Source organism: Centruroides sculpturatus, unplaced genomic scaffold, assembly GCF_000671375.1.
Source record: "Centruroides sculpturatus isolate CEXI.00-Female unplaced genomic scaffold, Cexi_2.0 scaffold1423, whole genome shotgun sequence".
Taxonomy (NCBI): domain Eukaryota; kingdom Metazoa; phylum Arthropoda; class Arachnida; order Scorpiones; family Buthidae; genus Centruroides; species Centruroides sculpturatus.
The window spans coordinates 183,959-198,622 of NW_019386374.1; the positions used below are offsets into that span (position 1 = coordinate 183,959).

At 32.1% G+C, this 14,664-nt stretch overlaps 1 protein-coding gene and 1 pseudogene across 1 annotated transcript; one reads left to right on the forward strand and one right to left on the reverse strand.

The window, feature by feature from the left end:
* Positions 1 to 6,837, forward strand: part of LOC111614731 — a 20,552-nt pseudogene extending 13,715 nt beyond the window's left edge.
* A 5,714-nt stretch (positions 6,838 to 12,551) lies between these two features.
* On the reverse strand, positions 12,552 to 14,430 carry LOC111614733 (gastrula zinc finger protein XlCGF8.2DB-like; the record flags this gene model as incomplete). The annotated part of the gene is made up of 3 exons (XM_023356097.1): positions 12,552 to 13,596; positions 13,774 to 13,804; positions 13,965 to 14,430. Coding segments are annotated over 3 exons (1,125 nt in total), but the record flags the coding sequence as incomplete, so codon positions are not given.
* Between the last annotated feature and the right edge of the window lie 234 nt (positions 14,431 to 14,664).

Below are 14,664 nucleotides of genomic sequence, written 5' to 3' on the forward strand. Positions count from 1 at the left end.
TTTAATTTATATCCTAATTTATTTTTGTTACTTTCATTTATATAATTTATGGTTTTTTGGATAATTACTAAAATCAAAGATGTGAGGATTCAGGGGCTTTCTTTCTATAAAATTTTAACAAATCCCTAGAAACTTTCCCTTTTACCGTTTGTTTCCCACTGGGCTTAATCTTTTCCCTCTCAATAACCTGCGAAATTATTGCAAATATGTGAGAAATTTGACACTTATCTTTTGTCTAAGGAGGAAATTTAAAATAATCTAAAGAAATACGAAACCTTCGAATAGACTATTGTTTAGTTTTCATCGGCCACCTTTGACGTATCATTGCTACCAAACAAATGGTCACCTGATCAGATTCCCACACTAAATACCCTTATAACGCGAGCACACCAATCTTCGGTGAATGCTCTGGATTAGCTTTGACTTTTGACTTTTCGTCCCTCTCGTCTCCCCATCCAGATATGGTCCACCCAGAATTTTATCTTGACTAGATCCATGATCGTCTTACAGTAAGACTCTTACCGAAGTCGAATGAACAGAATCCGGAACCATAGAGTTACAAGTATTATACTCGATTGTAAACTCTCTCTCTCGATCATTTAGCATTCAAGTTAGGGCTAGTAGTAATAACTATAAGCACCTATAGTTTAGGTAGCATAGTAATGCATAGGTATAATTGTATCTGTCGCTTGTATATTGTATCTTATGCTTTATTTTTCCATTAAGCTTGTTGAATCTTAAAATGGTTGCTCTCACTCATTTATCGCGACCTCTCCACTTGATATATAGCCCTCCTATTTTATATAGGTTGTCATCCAGTGACAACGTGGGTGGTGTTCTCCAGACAGTCGCGTAAAAAGGGGATTAAAATTTGACTGTCTACTCCCCCCAGCTTCTCACAAAGATATCTGGAAATGATTTAAAATCTTCCTAAATATAATTAGTAAAAATTTCTATTATTAAAGAATCTGTATCATTATTACCACATTTTATAAAAAAAAATATTTTATAACATGTTCTATATACAGTGGGTGATCGGTTAACAAAAATAATCTGTTCCAAGACTTTGTTCGTTAATGGATTATCGATTTACCACAGGTTTTTATGACAATTTGATTAATTTGTTCTGGAGACTTCAAAAAATAAAATATATATACTTTCTTACTACGTTTATTTATATATAATAATACATACATACATACATATGTACATACATACACAGTCTTGCATTTTTATTAGTCATGTTTTTTTCTGTTTGTGGAGGTTAAACAATCTGTCTAATGTCGATTACTTTTTTCTCCAGGATTTTTCAGAAGTAATTAATAGCATTGTAATTGTAGAGATCCCCATACGTATTAGCCTCAACCTGCTTTGGATGCCATTCTAAGACCTTGTTCTGAAATTCTCCCACTTCTTCAAAAGATCTTTAATAGCAGATATTGTCATTAATGCTCTTTTTCAGAAGTAAACATATCTCACCGAGTTTCTTGGTGTCCTTCATTCAAGAGTTCTTGGCGTTCTTCTGTCGTCAGATCCGTTTCAGGTTCCATTATGAGCTTTTCAATGTTCTTTATTTCTCAGGTGTGATTTTTGTTACTCCTTAAGCTGCTTGAGTCTTCTTGATTATACTGTATATTTCTTACAAGAAGACCCTACGGCTTTGGGGAAACAGATTTTGATGATCTTCGGTGTAGAGATAGTACACCATGTGAGTGTACTACCTGTAAAATACTAAAGTGCAATACTCGAATATAATCGAGAAAAACAAACTTAAGTTTTTTTAGCACATTATACGAGGCGTGTCCGGAAAGTAAGTACCATTTCATTCTACCGCCATTGCAGTGGTAGTATCGCAGTTCAGCGCCTGCGCACATGTCTCTCTGGTTGATTGTCAGTCTAGTGATGCCATTACAGCCGGATTGTGTTGTCTTTCCACGTGTTAGTGAGCGTTCAAAATGTTTAAGACTATTGCCGATCCCGCCGACTATGAAGTGCATTCTGTAATACAGTTTTTGAATGCAAAGAATGTTAAGCCTGTTGAAATTCATCGTCAACTTGTAGAGATTTATGGTGAAAATGTAATGAGTGATGGAATGGTTAGAAAGTGGATTCGACAATTGAATGCTGAATGCACTGATGTTCATGACGAAGCATGGAGTGGCTGGCCTTCTGTTATCAATGATGGTTTGGTTGCAAAAGTGAGTGAAAAAATTCCTGAAAACAGACGGTTCACAATAAGATTGCTTTGTGATGAGTTTCCACAAATTTCAAATACTGTTTTACATGAGATTGTTGCAACAACCGATGTTCAGCAGTGGCTGTCTTCACTGGCGGCATCTTTCTTTGAAGAGGGTATAGACAAGTTGGTTTCCCGGTATGAATCTATGAGTAACAATTCTTTGCTTATTATTATTNACAAGGAGAGCCTACGGCTTTGGGGTAACGGATTTTGATGATCTTTGGTGTAGAGGTAGTACACCATGTGAGTGTACTACCTGTAAAATACTAAAGTGCAATACTCAAATATAATCGAGAAAAACGAACTTAAAGTTTTTGAGCACTTTATATATAAATTATACGTGCTTCCATTCAAGCGTCCTGTGGCTGAGTGGTAACGATCCTGGTTCGTATGCTTGATTTCCCGGGTTCGATTCTCGTGTATTTTTTTTTTTTTTTTTTTTTTAATTCATAAATACTTATAATGTATTTATTTTAATTTAATTTCTACTATTCCAATAGATAAAAGATGGAGTAGTGTATTATGAGAGTTTACTTTTCGAAAATAATTTAATTGCAATAACATCTTCTGATACACTATCTGAAAATGCTAAGCTTATAGGCACAGAATTATACAATAATACATTGGATGTGTTGAATGGGAAAAATTTATAAATGTTACAATTAAATTATTTTAATTGCAACATTGACACATAGATGGGAAAGTTGACATGTAGGTGTCAAGAATGAGCCACTATTGTTAACAAAAGTAAAAAAATATTAGACTTGGAAGAGTAGAAATTAAATTAAAATAAATACACTATAAGTGTTTATGAATTAAAAAAAAGTATACATGAGAATCGAACCCGGGAACTCAAGCGTACGAGTCAGGATTGTTACCACTCAGCCACAGGACACTCAAACAGAAGTACGTATAATTTATATATAAAGTGCTATAAAAACTTTAATTCGTTTTTCTTGATTATATTTGAGTATTGCACTTTAGTATTTTACAGGTAGTACACTCACATGGTGTACTATCTCTACGTGGTGTATACTATCTCTACACCAAAGATCATCAAAATCCGTTTTTTCCCCAAAGCCGTAAGGTCTCCTTGTTAGATAAAATTAAACTGCGGCCAACTGTAGACCTGTTCAAGCCGTACTGCCCAGCAACATCAGTCATCTTCTGCCCACTATTATACTCTCACCTTTTGAAAATAAAATCCGACACAAAACTTAACAAGTGTCTGTTCGACAGTCTCGTAAATATGATAAAATAATTGTTTCTGTCAGAAAAATAAAAGGCTGTAATTATAAGGAAAAGTTTCAAAGTTTGGAGGGATACTATCCAATCAGTATATACTGGGTTGAGCATCGATGTCGATGTCTCCCGCTCTACGAAAAGTTTCGAATTGTTGCCTGAAGACAAGGGAGGACCAATTGGTATTCGTTATTTTATGTCTCTTCTTCTTGTGCTTATTCTGTGAGGTGTTCATTGGTGTTCGAGGTGTTCGTTGTGCTTATTATCACTGGTGTGATATGTCCTTATTCCCACCTCACATTAGTAGGTTTTTAATTAATTTAATTAAACCATGGGCAAAAAACAATTTCTTTATATTAATTAATAAAAAAACTTTCACGAAAGTGTTTGTTAACCAATCACCCACTGTATATGTAATTTACTTAATTTTAAAACTGTAAAACCAATGTCAATTGGTTTATTCAAACACATATTAGTCTTTTTCATTTTAAAAATAGTAAGATTATTATTAATGTTATGAAAATTTTCTAATGATGGTTGGGTTAAATATTTATCACATTGATTTTTAGTAGAAGCAGCTTTTGAATTGAAATGTTTTCTTACATTTTGACATATTTTTCCAAAAAATCTATTATTCATAAGTTTAAGAAAAGATTTATCAAAAACATTAGTTGCTTCTTATCTTTTTTGATTATTGAATAAGATATAATGAATATTTTCAGGATATTTTAAATCAACCTCTAAAATTTATCCAGTGCTGTTATTATCAAATATATTTAGAATGTTTAAGGGTAAAAGCAATAGATTATGCTATTTACGTCCTGTATAGATATTTTTCGTATAGACATCTTTTTAGAGCAATTTTTAAAAAATTCAGGAATGACATTTTATTATAGGAATTTAAAATTACCAGAATAGATTTCTGAAAAATTTATTAGTATTTTAGTAAATGCGTACACTGTTCATCTGTAAATATCAAGTAATTTCAAAATACAATTAATGTATTTTAAATGATTCGGCGTAGAGAATAGAAATTTTAATCACTGTACAATATACAGGGCAGTTCTAATTAAAGTTGCCCTACTCAGACCTGTATAGAGCCTGTTCCCTTTGATGTATTTTGAAGAAACTTGGTATATACGTTATATGGACCATGGGGAAAAGGAAAATGCAAAAAAATCATTAGTTTGAATTTTTATCACTAGGTGCAAAAATGGCGCATGAAGAACAAGAAACAGAAAATGGAAACACGCAAAAGGTTTTTATTCATGACATTTGTTCAATGTGCAATGGTTTCTTATTCTTCATGTGCCATTTTTGCACCTAGTGGTAAAAATTCGAACTAAATATTTTTTTTTGCATTTTTTCCTTTTCCCTATGGTCCATATAACATATATACCAAGTTTCATCAAAATACGTCCACGAGAACGGGCTCTAGACAGGTCTGAGTAGCGCAACTTTAATTATAACCATCCTGTACAGTACATTGAAAATTAATTTTTCTGATATTTAATTAAGAAAGTTAAATTTTTTCCATTTAGCTAATTTTCAGTCTGAAAATACCTGAAACAGAAAAAAAAGAGAAGAACGAAATTCAATCTTGCGAGAATGAAGTCCATGATTCACTCTTAAGAATTTGTATTTTACACGTTCTGTGAGTTCCTCTTATCGAAATGAATTATCAGGGGAGTGTACTTAACATAAGTCTCTTAAAAATATAATATTCCTTATATCTGAAATCTAACATATTATACATGTTTACATTTAACAATAGAAATAAATAAGAATATGAATATATTCTAATATTAAACTCATGTAAAATTAATTATATAGAATTTATTTCATGTATGTTGTTATTACTTTCAGTTTTCTTTGGACGAAATACAAACTTCTGAAGAAAATATTTTCCAAGTTTATGGAAAAAATTGTATATTAGATACACTGCTTTACTTACATCAGTGCCCTTCATTTAAAAAGAAGCAAAAGGTGTACTGCAAGGATATAAACAAAAAATTCATGAAGATATAAAATCGCTTGAAAAATGTTTTATAGAAATTGTTAACTTTAATATGTCATCCCTGATTAGCTGTTGTTGATCACATTAGTAACATATATTTTTACATGAACATTATTATCTATAAAATTACTTTTTGTGTGTTTTGATACAGAAATGTTCTTTTAAATATAAAAATTATTATTTAATTAAATATTATTATTGATTTAATTATTGTTTTTATTTAAGAAAGTTTTTATTATGTATCGATAAAATATTATTTAAAGCAATGCTATTAATTGCAGGAAAAAGGAACCAAAAGATATATTCGTGTAAGCACTGTAAGAAGAATTTCAAAGCTAAGCATGATTTGCTACGGCATGAAAGAATCCATACAGGAGAAAAGCCTTACAGATGTGACAAGTGTAAACAGAAGTTTACACAAAAGGGAAGCTTAATTACACACCTTCAAATACACACTGGAGAAAAGCCTTACACTTGTGACGAGTGTAAACAGAAGTTTACACAAAAAGGAAACTTAATTACACACCTTCGGACCCACACTGGAGAAAAGCCTTACACTTGTGACGAGTGTAAACAGAAGTTTACACAAAGGGGGAATTTAATTGCACACCTTCGGACACACACTGGAGAAAAGCCTTACAGTTGTGACAAGTGTAAACAGAAATTTAGACAAAAATCAAACTTAACTACACACCTGCGGACCCACACAAAAAAAAAGCCTTACACTTGTGAGGAGTGTAAACGTGGGTTTACGCAAAAGTCAAACTTAAATACACACCTTCGGATTCACACTGGACAAAAGCCTTACAGTTGTGGCATGTGTAAACTGAAGTTTTCACGAAAGGAAAGGTTAATTGTACATTTTCGGACACATACTGGAGAAAAGCCTTACATATTGTGATGAGTGTAAACAGAAATTTACAGAGAAGTCAAACTTAATTAAACACTTTTGGATCCACAACAGACAAAAGTAATATAAATGTTAAGTATGTCTAGCGAAATTCATTCTAAATTATGATAGTATTTCTAAGTGAATATTCTAATGTACTTTTAGTACATTAGAATATTCACTTAGAAATGTACTTTTAGTAATTAAATGTACTTTTAGTACATTAGAATATTCACACTTAGAAATTTCAAACAAATATTATTTTTAATATTTGTATAATGATTGATGATGCAAATAAAACTGGTTTTAAAATTAAAATGTTTTTCTAACTTCCGAAAAGTTTCTACTAAGAAACATTATAATATTCAATATGTAATTAAAATGTAATTATGTAAAACTTTCTTGAATAAAAAAAAAGTGCAAGTATCGATGCAACAATATTAATTATAGTTAAACTTAATTTATTCGATCTGTAATTAGGACACTGCATATTTTGCTCTAATTCATAATACAGGAAAACCTTGTAAATTCGAACTGTATTGTTTTCTCTGGCTGCGGATATACAAATTTACTTGTTAAGGAATTCGGTCCTGTAGTTTGGTGACCTCTGCTTTAACACAACCACAGAAGTAACAGTAAAATTGGCTTGAAGAAAATCTTCATTAAAAAGACATATAGATAAAAAATTCTCAAAGTTAAAAAATGATATCAAACGTCAGCCTTTTATTGGAGGATCTGACATTTAACATTAAAAACAAAAATACATTTTCTCACCCACTATCAAGAAAAAATCGTTCGTTTATATTGGGGGTCACTAAACTACAGCTCTCGAGGTCAGTTCATCTGGCCTGCCATTACGTTTTGCCACAATGAGGTAAAATATAATTATTTATATGGAAATATAGTTGTAGATAAACATACTTATTTTAATTTCTTATACATAGTAAGTATAAATGCCAGAAGTGGTTCAATCTGATTTTTGCATCTAACAATATAATTTTTAGGAAAATCAACGAAAATTTGGCAATGTTTTGCCACGTTGGATATCAGAGCTGCTTTTGTGTAATGAAGTTTCTAAGAAAAGTGATTACGAGCTTGTTGCAACGATCACGTAGTCCAAAATTTGCCTCATTTGTTTTTACTAAAACATGACAGTGTTTATCTGTCAATCTTTTTGGTGTTTTTAACCCACTATTACACCTGATACGAAAAAATTTTATGCAATAAGTCAATTTAAATTTTTTTGAGCTGCAATTTGAAAAAAAGTCATACATCTATAAATTCCTACCTGTCATCTTATTTTTTAAAACTTTCCGGCCTGTGGACACTAAGAGGGCCTCTTATAGCAAACCCATTATGAGTTTGGCCAGGCCCACAATGACGCAGGCGGATGGTAAGGAGACCCCGACATATCCGGAAGGACCACCCCCATAAAACTCCTGGGAACCTTTCGACACGTTCGGATTTGATCCCAGGTCCCCCACCCTAGGCTGTCACCGTGACTACTCGGCCATCCGGCAGTTCCTGCTGTTGTCTATCTTTCCTTAATATTGAGAACGGTGTAAGATATAGATGTAAGTCAAGACCAGATATGGAAAGCTTGGTGGATTGTATTCCCTTTCCTCATTTTCAGCATTCTTTGCGAGGTGTCAGCACTCTTGCTGTACTGTTTTCTTGCCGATAGCTTGCCAGACATCATGTATACAGTCTACCCCCCTATAACACGGTAGATATGTTCCGTTTTTTATGAAATTGATGTTTTAGGAGACCTTGCCAATCACAGCCTGACACGTGTGAAGTTTACAGACTACGGCTGTTTGAAAGGTTTTCTTCCCTAAAATTAATCGATTCTAGACTAATTCAACTCAACATTTCCAAAATATGTATAATTTTTTCAAAAATAATTCGTATTAACTATGCTATAAACAAAAAATTGTAGGATTACTTATCGAGTGTGCCCCGTTAAACATTGCCATTGCTCAAGCTTGTTTTCGTTGTGGAGCAGCGCATCAAATGGCGGCTGCGATTTCTGATAAGTTATTTTTGTGTGAAAACTTCGTTGAACTTTGGAGACATCATTAATATAAATAATTTTTATGGCCATTGAATAAGAAATGTTTCTTTCACAAGAAATATATAAAATTACAGTACTGTATTAGACTTACGGTACCTAATTTACATACTGTACAGACAATAGTAAACTCAACTTACTCGCCTAAACTCTCCGTAGTATGGTGCTGGATGGCAGAAAGTAGTTCGGCTGCCCGATGACGTTTTACTGAATTATAGGAGTTTTTTATCATGTTTGTACGGATACCGTCGCAATTTTTTCGCCGTCATATAGGAATCCGAACTATAGGAACCCGTGTTATGGGGGGGTCGACTGTACATTTTTAATAGATTAACAATGCTTGAGCAGTGGGTTAGGCAGAGGCCCACGTTCGAAAAATCTGCTACAGTTTTCCTTGTCCATCAATACCGAACACAGCACTGACCCAAGTATGGCTACTGCAACACAAACATTCGCCATCTCACCTATTCATGATAAGCAACACATACTAACTCAGCCAAAATACTTCAGTGGCAATCCAGGGACAGATTTCTAAGGTCGGAAAACCATGCCAGTGGATGGACTTAAGAAATGAATGAATTCATAATCCGTATCCACTACACCATTACAAAACTCGAAACAGGATGACAACGTACAAACAAACACTACATGATAAGTTAACACAAAAATACCACAAAAACTTAACCTTGGCAAGGCGATGACAAGCAAGAGTTATTATTATTATTATTATTATTATACTTATTATCAATTTAAATTGTTTATAATCACGACATACGTATGTATAATTTATATGCTGTGTTATTTATTAATTTTAAAAAAAATAGATTATTCATTTCCACTAAAAGAATTTCAGTTAAGTTCCGTATATTTAAAATTTGTAATAATTTTTGTGAATAAATACATTTAGGAAATATTTAAAAAATAATTTTCAAATTAAACATAAATATTATTCAAGTGATATTCAAGTACAGATCTATTTTTATAAATACATTGATATCTACAAATACATTTACTGTACAGTATATTAGTAAATATGGAAAATGGTGTTATTCTTAAAATATGAAGAACAGATACGAGGAAGTATTTTCTACGTTATTTAATTTGTACACTTTCGTTTACAGCTTATTTGAAAAGGAGACGAAAGCGAAAACGAAAAAATAGACTGCTCCAATTCAAGGCCGGTTTACATTATACGATAAAAAAATCGTTTCGATAATTACCGCTGACGTCAAACTGTTTACAAGTTGAACAGACGGAAATTTCTTTCATACGATTATAATTTTGAATTTAACATTTACAGTTGTTCTTTCTATAAGTATAGTTCAATTAATTTTTCACTATTGCTTATCCATTTCACCTAATATATTAGGTTAAAATACAAAAACAAAAAGAAAAAAATAGCAATCGATCGTACCAAAATAGAAATAAACCATTACATGGTTTAGGATTTTAATGCTCATTGGATTAATTTAACAAAAAAAAACAAATGACAAAGTTCAACTATTGTCTGACTTTGTTATTTGCTGTGCGAATTCTCTGCGATATGTATTAAGAGAAAAATGTTTGAAATTCGCGTAATATGAATTTCGTACCATTTTTCTCCTTACTGGAATTANACTTGGAGGGTCAAATTTGACAGGATTCCAATACTTTTCCATTTTATATACATAACAAGTTGGTAAGTAAAAAGGAGAGTCGGCGGATTTTTTGATGACTCCGACTCCACAGCCCTGATAAATTCCCACTGTCTGTACTTCCTTAATCTTGAGTACGCAGTCAACAGATGAACAGTTATGAAAAGCTTAGGGACAGGAGCCCAGGAGACTTGTATACGAACTTCAGTATGGATCGGAAGTTGCGTAATTTCAATTAAAAAATTTTATCCAGAACAATTAGATAGACGACTGACATGACTCGATTGTTATCAGGAAAAATATGATGCACAGAAGTTTTGAATTTGAAAGCCAAATTCAAAACTCCACCACTCAACTAGATCAAAAAATAAGAATATTACATAAGACGAGATCTATTATCCCCCTATCCGAGTAAGAAATCGTAAGAAATCCTTGATTCCCACCAACCCCAAAATACGTTATGTAATTTATGGACGGCTCCTTTCGGATAGTTAAAGACGTAAAATAAATTTCTTGTTAATGGGTACGTTTCTGTATTGAACGATTTGCTCCTGCACTATTTTAGATGCGGATTTTTGCATTTTTGCAAAAAATTGGACATATTTTTAGATTCATCTAAAAATCCTCCAGTCACTCTGGGAGGAGGAAGAACCTAATTCTTGCATCCGCTGAAAACGGATAAGATCGGCTATAATCTAATATTCTTAATTTTTGTTACCATTACTTTTTGCTCGATCAACGCCGGGCTTATTTGCTAGTACAGTGGGTGATCGGTTAATGAACATAATCTGTTCTAAGACTTTGTTCGCTATCCGAATTGTTCGTTAACTGATTATCAATTTACCATAAGTTTTTATGAGAATTTAATTAATTTGTTCTGGAGACCCACAAAATAAAAAATATATACTTTCTTACTACGTTTATTTATATGTAATAATAGAAATACAGTACATATATACACAGTCTATATATATCCGTCACCCACTGTATATTAACCTCTTAACGCCCACCTGTTATGAATTATAATGTAATTAAGCATAAAAAATACTTTAAACTAAAAAAAACAAAAGAGAAATGCGCTAATTTTGAAGAAAAAGCTTCAAATTTTATTTTCCTTTCTCTCGCCTTTCTGTGAAATTTGACACTGATGAGTCATTGTTTACACAGCTGGATGACCTTGAGAACAGCTGGAGTCGGATTTCCCGGGACATTCTCATAGACGAGNTGTCTCGCCTTTCTGTGAAATTTGACACTGATGAGTCATTGTTTACACAGCTGGATGACCTTGAGAACAGCTGGAGTCGGATTTCCCGGGACATTCTCATAGACGTCTCGGGAGGACAAGGGTTTAAAGTAGGGTTTTAGACCTATTGCTAATTAGACCTATATTTTTAAAAAATTAAAACTTTATTGCGATTTCCGACCCCCCTAAATTAATTACATTTATATATAATAAAATCTATTGATTAAAAAAGTAAAAAACTATCGGAGGTCATTTTTGACATCAGAAAGTAGCTTTAAATAACTTTACCGAAGTCAAATCCATGCACTACAACTTTAGAACGCTTAATTAATTTTAATACAAAAATCTCATTAAAAAACAATTAAGCCTTAATCGAACCTTATCAAAGACTAATTAAAATCGCGATAAAATTTTTTTGCGCGGGTAAAAATTTTTGATAGAATTTCGAGACTTAAAAAACATTCCAAAAATCAAAAACAAAAAACTTTTGGGAAAGTCGAAATGACCTCATTTTTTGTAACGCTATGTAACATGCCCGAAGTAACTCGGGACTAGACGTTAATAAAAACGAGCAAAAATTATCGTCACAATGTCGAGTTGCAATTTTTAATCAATTTAAAATATATGCTCTCGATTTTAGTAGCGTCTTGCTGATGTGCATCATATTTTTCCAGATAACGATTGAGTCCTGTGGGTTGTCTGACTGACTTCGTTGTGGATAAAATTTTTCAATTGAAATGACGTGAAAGCGAAGGTCAGTTATAGTTTATCGGATTCTTCTGCCACTAAGCTTCTCATATCTGGTCTTGACTTACATCTATATTATCTGACACTGTTTTCGAGATTAAGACAGAGAACAGTGAGAATTTATTGGTCTACAATGTTTTCAAATTGCAATCCAAAAAATTTAAATTGATTTATTGCACAAAATGTTTTCGTATCAGATTTAAAAAATGGGTTATAAAGAAAAAAAATTACTAAAACACGACAATGTTTATCTGTCAAAAAATGAGGCAAATTTTGGACGTGCTCATAATGTTCGAATATACGAGGATTTCCTGTATTATGAATTACAGCAAAATATGCACTCTCCAAATTACTGATCGAATAAATTAACTTGAACTATAATTAATACAAGCAAGTATCGATGCAACAACTTTTTATTCAAAAAAGTTTTACATAAAGACATTTTAATTATATATTAACAATTCGGGTATTAATATGAAGTTGTAATAATGTGAATTAAAAATAACGAAATCTGTTTTGAACAAACTTCTACATGAACTCTGTTTTCTATGTTCAAACAGAAAATTGCAATTTCAAAATTTCAGAAAATATTAAATTTTGTTTAAAAATATCGAGATACAGAGCTGTTACCATTTGAAATATAATTACAAAATTCGAAAAGAGCTACATTTGAATATGAATATTGAAATGTTTGTTAGTTAAAACTTCTTAGAAATTAGAAAAACAAATTTTCATTTACAACCAGTTTTGCTTACATCTTTCGATCATTCTACATCAATAGAAATTAAAAATAATATTCCTTCAAAATTTCTAAGTGTGAATATTATAATGTATTTTTGGATCGTGCTTTCAAACGAATTTCGCTGATCATAATTAACGTTCAATGTTACTTTTGTTTATTGTGGATCGAAAGATGTCTAATTAAGTTTGCCTTTTGTGTGAACTTCTGTTTACACTCGTCACAAGTGTAAGGCTTTTCTCCTGTATGAATTTTTTTATGATTTTCCATATTTTGTTTAGTTGTGAACTTCTGCTTACACTGGTCACAACAGTAAAGCTTTTCTCCAGTGTGTTTTTGAAGGTGGGTTATTAAGGTTGACTTTCGTGTAAACTTCTGTTTACACTCATCACAAGTGTAAGGCTTTTCTCCTGTATGAATTCGGAGGTGTGTAATTAAATTGGACCTTTGTGTAAATTTCTGTTTACACTCATCACAAGTGTAAGGCTTTTCTCCTGTATGGATTCTTTCATGAGTTTGCAAACTTTGTTTAGTTGTAAAGCTCTGTTCACACTCATCACAACTGTAGGGCTTTTCTCCTGTATGAATTTTTTTATGATTTTCCATATTTTGTTTAGTTGTGAACTTCTGTTTACACTGGTCACAACAGTAAAGCTTTTCTCCAGTGTGTTTTTGAAGGTGGGTTATTAAGGTTGACTTTCGTGTAAACTTCTGTTTACACTCATCACAAGTGTAAGGCTTTTCTCCTGTATGAATTCNTTTAAAAACGAATTGTCTTTAAATAAAAAAAAATCGCGACGGATCACGTGACACGCGCCGCTGTTCGGTGTAGTTAGCGTAATGTCCTTGAGAACAGCTGTTTATAGGCATTCGCGGAATATTCTCATACAAATCGCAGGGGAAGACCGGTTTGTAGACAGATCTGCATCAGTTACCGTAAACACTCAAATACATGACGAATTTTTCCATTCGATATACTATCTCTATAGATAGGGACCAAAAAAATGGTCAAAAAATAAACTTCTGTTACGTGTAAAATTACGAAACTTGCTGAGATCATCAACAACATCCAATAGAATGTAAATTAACTTTATTTGAATTATTTCGACCAACGTGGAGTTACGTACGATTATTTAAATTTGCCCGAGTATACTCGGGATTGGGCGTTAAGGTCTTTAATTAAGTTTGACTTGTCTGCAAACTTCTTTTTACACTGGTCACAACTGTAAGGCTTTTCTCCAGTGTGTGTTCGGAAGTGTGTTATTAAGGTTGATCTTTTTGTAAATTTCTTTTTACACTCGTCACAAGTGTAAGGCTTTTCTCCTGTATGAATTTTTTTATGAGTTTCCATATTTTGTTTAGTTGTGAACTTTTCTTTACACTCGTCACAACAGTAAGACTTCTCTCCAGTGTTTTTTCGGAGGTGTGTTATTAAGGTTGACTTTTGTGTAAATTTCTGTTTACACTCGTCACAAGTGTAAGGCTTTTCTCCTGTATGGATTCTTTCATGAATTTGCAAACTTTGTTTAGCTGTGAAGTTCTTCTTACAGCGTTTACACGAAAATTTCTTTTGGTTCCTTTTTCCTGCAATTAAAAAATTTTTTATAAATAATATTTTATCGATATAATAAAAAGTTTCTTAAATAAGAAGAATAGTTAAATTAATAATAATATTTAATTCAATAATCATTTTTATATTTAAAATAACATTTCTCTATCAAAACACACACAAAAATAATTTTAGAGATGATAAAATTAGTTTATAAATATATTATGCTATTAATATTTTCAACAACAGCTGATCAGGGATGACATATTAAAGTAGCCTAAACAATTTCTGTAA